Source organism: Aplysia californica, unplaced genomic scaffold, assembly GCF_000002075.1.
Source record: "Aplysia californica isolate F4 #8 unplaced genomic scaffold, AplCal3.0 scaffold00176, whole genome shotgun sequence".
Lineage (NCBI taxonomy): Eukaryota > Metazoa > Mollusca > Gastropoda > Aplysiida > Aplysiidae > Aplysia > Aplysia californica.
The window spans coordinates 1,233,239-1,242,160 of NW_004797446.1; the positions used below are offsets into that span (position 1 = coordinate 1,233,239).

Here is an 8,922-nt window from a genome sequence, read left to right on the forward strand (position 1 = left end):
AAGCGGAGTCAGGGATCACACACAAGACTTAACTCATAGAGTTGGTCCTAAAAACCAGTGTTTTAACCTTTTCCCGTTTTGTTCAGACTGTGCATTCATATATAAATAACATTTTCAAACTTCAGTAAAATCTAACAACAATTAAAAACAAGGTAAACAAAACAATGAACCAACCTAATTTTTTCTAGTATCTCAATTTTAATTCAGGATTCTAGGGAGGTATGAAAAAAAAAGAATTCAGGGTTTTAAGGGTTAAGTTAGAAGACCATGAGGTCAGATACCAATTTTGTTATGATGCTGTGGAATCAGGCGCTTGTCAATTTTTGGGCACTAAGAGTTTTTAGTATTGTTTTAAAGCCTGTTCATTTGTCTTGTTTTGATGAAAAAAGTACCCATATATCTTGAATACGTTGAGATATTTGCAATTGGAAAAGGTGGGGATGGCCTGGTTTCAGAGGTAAAATTTGAATAAATGGCCGCTAAAATTTGGCAACTTGAATAGCTTGAGAGTACTAGGAAATTGAGCATTTACAATTTTTGTGGCTTTAATTAATATTTTTCAGTAAAATCCACCCACAGAAATGTGTTTTTAAATACAAAAGTGGTGTTGAGCCAAAAACAAAAATTTGGTAAAATTACCACACTGGCTGGAAAATGTTGCTTTCTTCGATTTCCTCATTTTGATAAGTGCCTGATTTCGCCACAAGGCCACGCAATTGTTCTATCTGCTTTTTAAAAATTGGAATTGTTATCAAGATATTCAAAGAATTGCATTCGAAAAAGCTTGACATGTTGTGAAACTTGAGGTTTTGTAAGTCAAAATACTCAAAACCAGGTACTATGAGCAGATGAACTTTGTAATTTTGGGGTAGCGCATTGTCAAGGAGAAAAGTGGCTGTCTTCGGGAGTCTATTAGATAAACATTTTTCTCCTCGACAATGGTGGCCGTTTTAGGTGGTTTGCTGTCTTGAACACGATTAGTATTTAAAAAATGCAAAAGGGGCAAGGGAAAATTGGACATTTTTACAAGTGAATGTCTCGAACAGGTACATCTGGGGGTTCTTTTGTCCTAGTACTTCTTCTTCTGGTGTCAGGGTCAGGTCTGGAGCAGACATTGATGAGTATAGTACCCCATTCTTGCCTGTTGTTCGTCCTGATCAAGTAAGTTTGTTATAAAGTTGTTTAGGCCATCAGTGTATGTTCTCTGTATTCGTCTGCTCCTCTTTCTCTCCTTCTTTACACAAATTAGACTAGCAGTTTCTCAAGTCTGTTTGATTCTTTTATATGGCCAAAGAATCTCAGTTGTCTCTTCCTGATGGCGCTGATTAGAGACCGTTCACATCCTGCCACTTGGAGCATTTTGTTCTAGCACTAATTGGCCATTTATGAGTTGAATTTGGATCCTTGTACTCAAACGTGTATACCAACTCTCGGAGATGAGCAGACTTTCAGCTTGGCTTTGCAAAAACCTGTACAATACTCTCATTGTTCCACCATTACTTCTTTTGCATCCACATCTCCACCAAGTCCAATCTTCTCTTCCACTTCCTCGCCTCCCTACTCCACCTTTTGAGTAGTTGAAGGGTGCCATTGTTAGGTCCTGCTTCTTTTATTTCTGTGTCATTTCTGTTATTGTATGGGTGTTCTTTTTAAAAAACTCAGACTTGTACGTAAAACATGTATTTACTGATGTCCAGTCTTGTTGTGTGATGCGTGAGTGCACCTAACCTTTGTAACATCCACTGCCATTGTAAATGACCGAGACAAGTTTCTCCTTGTGAGATGAATAAAGATTGTCATTGTCATTGATGAATAAAGATTGTCATTGTCATTGATGAATAAAGATTGTCATTGTCATTGATGAATAAAGATTGTCATTGTCATTGATGAATAAAGATTGTCATTGTCATTGATGAATAAAGATTGTCATTGTCATTGATGAATAAAGATTGTCATTGTCATTGGTGAATAAAGATTGTCATTGTCATTGATGAATAAAGATTGTCATTGTCATTGCCATCGTCAAACAAATGAACTAACTCTACTAATCTTCCCGTCAATGCTAACCCCCCCACTCCCTCCTGTGTCCCCCTTAGGTCCAGGTATGGAGCTGAGCTTCCACGACGGGACGGTGCGTGACCTTGTTTTCATGCAGGACGTGACCAACCAATCGTCTCTTCTGGTCAGTGGTGGGGCCGGGGACTGCAAGATCTACGTCACGGACTGTCACAGTGGAGCGCCCATACGGGCCATGGCTGGACATACGGGTGAGTCTTAACTGGTCACGTACGGCTGGTTCGAGGTTCTCGCTGGTAGGTCCCATTTTTTTTCTTTTCCTTTTTTGTTTCGATTGATCTATCGAACTCTTTCTAAATGACAGACCCAGGACTTGGAGGTCAGCTGTCATAGTAGGTAGTATAAGTCAAATGAGGCTTCTTGAATAAAAATTGCTGAGGCAAAGGTAACAGCTAGTAAGCTACACATATTCACGTGTGGAAATGAAGCTTTTACATGCTCAAAATGTGGCAAACCTCTTTTCTGCCAGCATTGGTCTCATTAGTCACGGTAGAAGCCACAAGTCTTCTTAACCCTTATATCTTCTATTTCGCTGAAGAAATATTCCCCTCTGCAGAGGCATTGGTCATCAGGAGACATTGACGGGTGAATTATTGTAATTACTATTATAGCATTTATTATTATTATTATTGCTATTATAGCATTTAATATTATTATTATTATTGTTATTGTTATTGTTGTTGTTATTATTGTGATTGTTGTTATTATTATTATAGCATATATTTTTATTTTTATTATTATTGTTGTTACTTATTGTTATTGCATATTTTGTGTAGGCCTATGTATGTCACGTGCATGCATGTATGTATTTATATCTACTGTTCCCTCCACAGGCCACATCTACTCCCTCCACACGTGGGGCGGCTGTATGTTTGTGAGTGGCTCCCAGGACAAGACGGCCAGGTTCTGGGACCTGAGAGCCTCCACACCCATCACGGTGGTGCCTGCACCCTCAGGTCAGCTGTTGGGGGGTTGGGGGAGGGGGGGGGGGAGAGGCGGTTGGGGGTGTGGGTGGTTGGAGGGCGCCACTAGAAGGTCGTTCTTCTTTACTTTCCCTCTGTTGTTTCTGTCTGACTGTCTTACTTTTTCCCAAGTACGAAATGGCTATTATTGTGTTTGTATGCTTCTCCTTACTCAAACAAACAAACAAACAAAGTGGTTGGAGGTGGAGGGGGGGGGAGGTATGGGAATATTTGGGAGTTTGGAGTTCAGGGGTGGGGGTTGGGACGTGTGGAATGGCTGGGTTTTGTAGGGGGTGTAAGGGGGTGGGAGGGGCAAGGGTTGGGTGAGGGGCATTGGTACATGTACAGAGATTCGTGTGTGGTGCTTATGATGTGTGTGTGTGTGTGTTTGTGTTGTGTTAATGTGTGTTAGTGTGTGTGTGTGTGCATGTTTTAGTGTGTGTGTGTGGGGGGGGGGGGGGGTTGTGCATGCGTGCGTGTGTGTGCGCCAGCGTCAGTATCGCTATGTTTTTATATTTTATGGGTTTGTGTGTAAGTGAATACATGTTAATGTGGTGAATAACAAAAAGCCACTGGCTACTATAATTAAGAGCATAGACAGATCGTGCAAAACAATAAGAGATGGTCTTGTGATCTCATGTATATGGGTAGGTAACACACAGCCACTTGCCCTCTTTTTTTCTCTCCCTGTAACTGCTAATTACATTTTGTGAAAGGTCTAAAGGTTTGAGGAGATGTCCCTATCAGGTGACGTTTATAGGGGAAGCTGATAACTAAGTTTAGATAATTATGTAGATTTTACAGAAAGCATAAGAGTGAGGTAACTGGGATGGAGAGGAAGGTTAACGTCTATCTTTTCACTCTATCCATGAATGTGACTACTTCATTTGTGTTGACTTTACCCTCTCATGATTTGATGACGCCTTTGATAGGTCGTATTTTCTTTTCTTTCCCTCTGATGTTTCTGTCTGTTTGTCTTGCTTTATCTTGAACTAGATAAACGTTATTTTGTCGATGTATATCTGTTTACTAAAGCATAGACCTTCCCTTCTCTGTCTATAATACCCATGCTCTTCTAATTGAAAGCCCCCCCCTCCCCCAAACAAAAACCAAAAAAAAAAAAAAATCCTGCGGACCAAGACTGCCGCTTTTCTAATTGACAATGGGTGGCCGGCCATCTGAGAGAGTTTTGATTGTAATTTGAAATGACGAGACAGTTTTCAGAGTTTCTTACCGTAACTAGTTTGTGTAAATCTGGTCTAAACACAGGGAAAATTAAATTAGTTTCCGTACTCTCCCCGGGAGATTGATAGAAAAACAGCAGGAAAAAACACTATTGTTTTAAAACACAATGTAAATTAGTTTGCTTTGTGTGTGTGTGTGTGTGTGTTTCTCTGTGTTGTATGTGTGTGTTTCTGTGTTGTATGTGTGTATGTGTGTGTTTTTATGTGTGTGTGAATGCGGGTGTGAATGCGGGAGTGTATGTGAGTGGAAATGTGTTTACCTATGTATATATATGTACACGCACGTTTTTGCTTGTGTATATTGGCATGTGTTTTAATCCATGTATACCTCTCTCATCACAGGCAGCCCATTTGCCTCTGTGTGTGTGGACCCGTCTGGACGTCTGCTGGTCTCGGGCCATGAGGATGGGATGGTCATGCTCTACGACATACGAGGGGCCAAGGTGAACACTTAACGGCCATTTTGGCTGGTTGTCAGCATCATTATGGTCATAATACTATTGCATAAGTAATATTTTTCTCAGTCTCAGTTTCTTATTAAATAAAGAGGAATAAAAAGCATAGCTAGTTTTGTATCTTCAAAACTATATGGCGTTGGTGGCCTTGTGGTTAGGCTCTCAGACTCGCAACCGTAAGTTCGTGGGTTCAAATCCCATAGAGGACTCTGCATTGTGTCCTCGGGAAAGCTACTTTACATGAACTTTCTTCACTTCACCCAGGTGGGAATGGGTAACCAGCTGTAGACAGTGGAAGATCTTGTCAGTTTGTGAGTGTTTTAGCATGTGCAATCCTGCAGGTTGCATGCTCTGTATGCTTAAGCCCAGAATGTTTCTGAGTGTTCTTGGGTCTGCTGGGGAATAATAGTTGTAGGGCATAGGGCATGCTGTAGCATATGGGTATCCACAGTACAAATGTGCAACTGTTATTATTATTGTTATTGTTATTATTATTATTATTTTTAAAAAAAATTATTATTATTATTATATTGATGATGATGACGATGATGATGATGATTATTATTTATAGTGGAGATTTGTTTCATGTTCTAAAACTCTACTTACTCAGACATTTTTAGTGGGGATCAAGTCATAATGTTGATTTACATAAGCAGTTTTGGTTTTCTCCTTACAACAAACGGTGACATAGGCAGTTGTTTCATAACCATGCCAATTTGTGGGGGTCATGGCTTAAATGTAGGCCTGGACTTCCGCCAATTTTTTTTGGGGGTCAAATCAATTGAGGGACATTTTGTTATCTTTGATATTAATTTTTGTGTCAAGAAGACTTATCATTCATCGTGATGGTGATGATGTTGATGATGATGATTATTAATATGATTATTATTATTTTTTATAGGCTTATTATTATTATTATTGTTGTTCTTGTTGTTGTTGTTATTTTTATTGTTATCATTATTTTTAATATCATTATTTTCTTTATTATTAAATGAACCAGGTTGTGCAAAGTTTCCAGCCCCACAGTGGGGAATGTCGCTCAGCCAGGTTCTCCAACAACGCTTACTACCTGCTGACTGTAGCGTATGACCAGAGGATTGTGGTCACTGACCTGCATGGTGGGTCTGTGTGTGTGTGTGTGTGGGGGGGGGGGGGGGGTTGCGTGTGTGTGTGTGTGTGTGTGTGTGTGTGTGTGTGTTTGTGTGTGTGTGTGTATTTGTGTGTGTATGCAAGTTTTTGTATGTATATCCATGTGTCTTTGTGGTTGCTTGCATTTCAGAGTTTATTCTGCACTTATGTATAAATATGTGTACTTATCTCTGTGTCTTTGTGTATGAGTGTCTCTGTCTGTGGGTATTATAGGCTCCTGAGTCTGTACCTATGTATCCATCCCTATCATTTTGTCTTTTCTGGTGATTAGAAACCACCACTGATAGGTCTCACAACTCTTTTACTATCCCTCTGTTGGTTCTTTCTGTCTGTCTTACTATTTTAATTTACCAGACAATATGAGATTGACGGACTTTATGGATTTGAGGGGGGAGAGACAGGAGGGCCAAACACAGGGGAGATAACTCGCAATTTTGTGGGCAAATAATAAGTGTTCTAGGGGAAATTTTATATGCCCCTGTGGGCCAATAAGCACTCCATTTTAATTTACCAGACATTTAATGATCATTACTTTACCGATGTTTTTGTCTTTACTCAAACAAACTCAGGTAGGTCCTACCTGTTATCTTTAAGTCTATCTTGTCTGTCTGTCTTACTTTCTAAATCTGTGCTGAATTATCTTTTTTTCTGTTAATATGCTCCTTTTTACTGACACAAACAAGCATTGGTAGATCCAACTTTATTTCTTTCCCTCTGTTGTTTCTTTTTATGAGTCTTGCTAATTCTCTGCTCAAAATGAATACTACAATGTTGTTTACTTCTACTTGTGGTCATAACACTTTTTTTTTTAGGCTGAGAAAACCTAAAATAAAAAAGACAATGCTTGCCTAAGCCAACTTTTTGTCTTGAACAAGACTGAAAATTTCTCAATTACTAGATGTTAGATACACAAAATAAAACCCTGCTTTATAGAGGGTACCGAACAACTAACTGGCATTTTTACAATACTAGTCACCCCAAACCTGAAAAGTGGGTGGTTGGCAGGTGCTCTGGTGTGGTTTGCTCATTCTTTCCCATCAAACATCTATCGTCCTTATCTCCCCTTCTTCTTTTTTATATTTGTTACTCTCTTGTAACACCTCTAATCTTCTGGCGCTGATATGACCTTATGCAGTTGCGAGCGCCGTAAAACCTCTACTAAAAACTTAAATTAGGCCTATACTGATGTTTAGTACACGAAATAAAACCCTGCTATACCAAGGGTACTGAACAACTAACGGGCATTTTTACAATACTACTAGTCACCCGAAACCTGAAAAATATAGACTTGTGCACATATATTCATGTAGTTATCACTATGTTGATGTGTCTATTTCTCTGACCATGACCTTTCCCCCGTCATTTGCCCCCAGGTGACCTGCTTCGTCCCCTGCCCAGTGTAGTTGTGGGAGAGCACCGGGACAAGGTGATCCAAGGTCGCTGGCACCCCACACAGTTCGCCTTTGTCACCACCAGCGCAGACCGTGCTGCTGTCTGCTGGGGGCTGCCTTCTATCCACTCCTAGTTCTGGCCTCTCTCTATCCACGCTTTGTGCTGAACCAGCTGCTACAGTACGGAGGAGAAGAGGCGGAGGAGAGGATAGAAGTGCGGATGGCTGGCGGGTGCTCTGGTGTGGTTTGCTCCTTCTTTCCTATTAAATATCAATCTTCCTTATCTCTCCTCCTTTTTTTTGTTGTTTATAACACTTCTAATCTTCAGCACTTATATGACCTTGTTGTGTTGAAAGTGCAGTAAAACTCTTACTAATACTAGAGGATAGAATTTAGAGGAGGGGAGGAGAGGTAGTGGAAGTCAGAGGAGGGGAGAAGGGGAAAGAGGAGGAGAGGGTTGTGAACCAGGAGGAGAGATAAGAGAAAGGGAAGGAGAGAGAGTAGGGGGAGGGTTGGGGATGGGGAGGAGAGGGAAGGGAAGGGAAGGAGAACGGGGGAGGAAGTCTCTCGTATGTTGAGGTTTAAGTCAACAATATGGCAGAAGATTGGACAACGTTGTTTTTTTTTACATTTCGATGGCCTCCAGCACAAATCGTCTATGGGTGTAGGTCATTCTTTTCACTGGAGAAAAAGAAAACTCTTTTGTCGAAACTGATAGCTGAAAATGAATGCTTTGATTAGGTGACTGTTTGACACATTTTTATTGGCCAGATGACTTGAATATAAATAGAATTTGTGTCTGAAGGGGTTTCCTTCCTATTTAAAGCATAAAAGCATCAGAACGATATTAGAAGTTGGATGGTTTGCACCCAAGGCTATTGATATTTTTTTCTTGATATTTCTGTTATTTCTACTCCATATGTGGGAGTATTGGAATAATGTTTATTCTGTGTTCTGTGTATTGAGAGCAGTGACCTCTGGGCACAGACCGGAGTTGTGGTCAATGCTAGTGCTGGTTGCCTGTTTGTTTCATGTTGAACAAAACAAGGGCAAGTTTTATTAATGATTATTTCTGTCTTGTAGGACACTTGCGCTGTAAAAACACATTTGTTGCTGTTTGTTGGAGCAATTGAAGAGCTTTAGATCGTCATTTTAGGAAATATCATTTGTATCTCTTTCTGTGGATATCTTTCCAAACTGTTTGTCGGGTGAGCGAAACTGTGTGCGAGAGAGGTTTTCATAAATCAACCTCAACAAGACATGTCATTTTCTATCGTCGTCCTTCCATTCTTTAACCACAATTTGCATAGCGTAGCCCGCTGACTGTTATGTCTATTGATATGCTGGCTTTGGTCTACACTCATTGATGTACACAGCTTCTCAAACTTCTACTCATTACTGTTGTTGCACCTGGTTGCTCCGCCCACTTGGGAACCTTGACTGAATGGTGTTATTTGTTATTTACAGTTGATGCTATCTGAAGGCTTCCGTAGTTCTGTGTGAGAAAAAATGATAATAGAAATCACAGACACACTGAGGTTTTTTTTTTGGTTTTTGTTATGTTTTTTTGTTTTATTTTTTGTTTGCTTGGTGGGGGGTATTTATTTTGTAAATATTTTTTCCATGCTGAAGTCCAGAAGTGAGT

The 8,922-nt window shown here is 40.0% G+C and overlaps 1 protein-coding gene across 1 annotated transcript in view; it reads left to right on the top strand.

Moving 5' to 3' along the window:
- LOC101856894 (WD repeat-containing protein 47) overlaps positions 1-7,568 on the top strand; it is a gene marked incomplete at its 5' end in the record, with an annotated part of 79,091 nt that extends 71,523 nt beyond the window's left edge. The window contains 5 exon segments of the mRNA XM_035969739.1: positions 2,097-2,267; positions 2,910-3,032; positions 4,625-4,725; positions 5,738-5,855; positions 7,260-7,568. Of these exon segments, the coding sequence (XP_035825632.1) occupies positions 2,097-2,267; positions 2,910-3,032; positions 4,625-4,725; positions 5,738-5,855; positions 7,260-7,411 (665 nt within the window).
- Between the last annotated feature and the right edge of the window lie 1,354 nt (positions 7,569-8,922).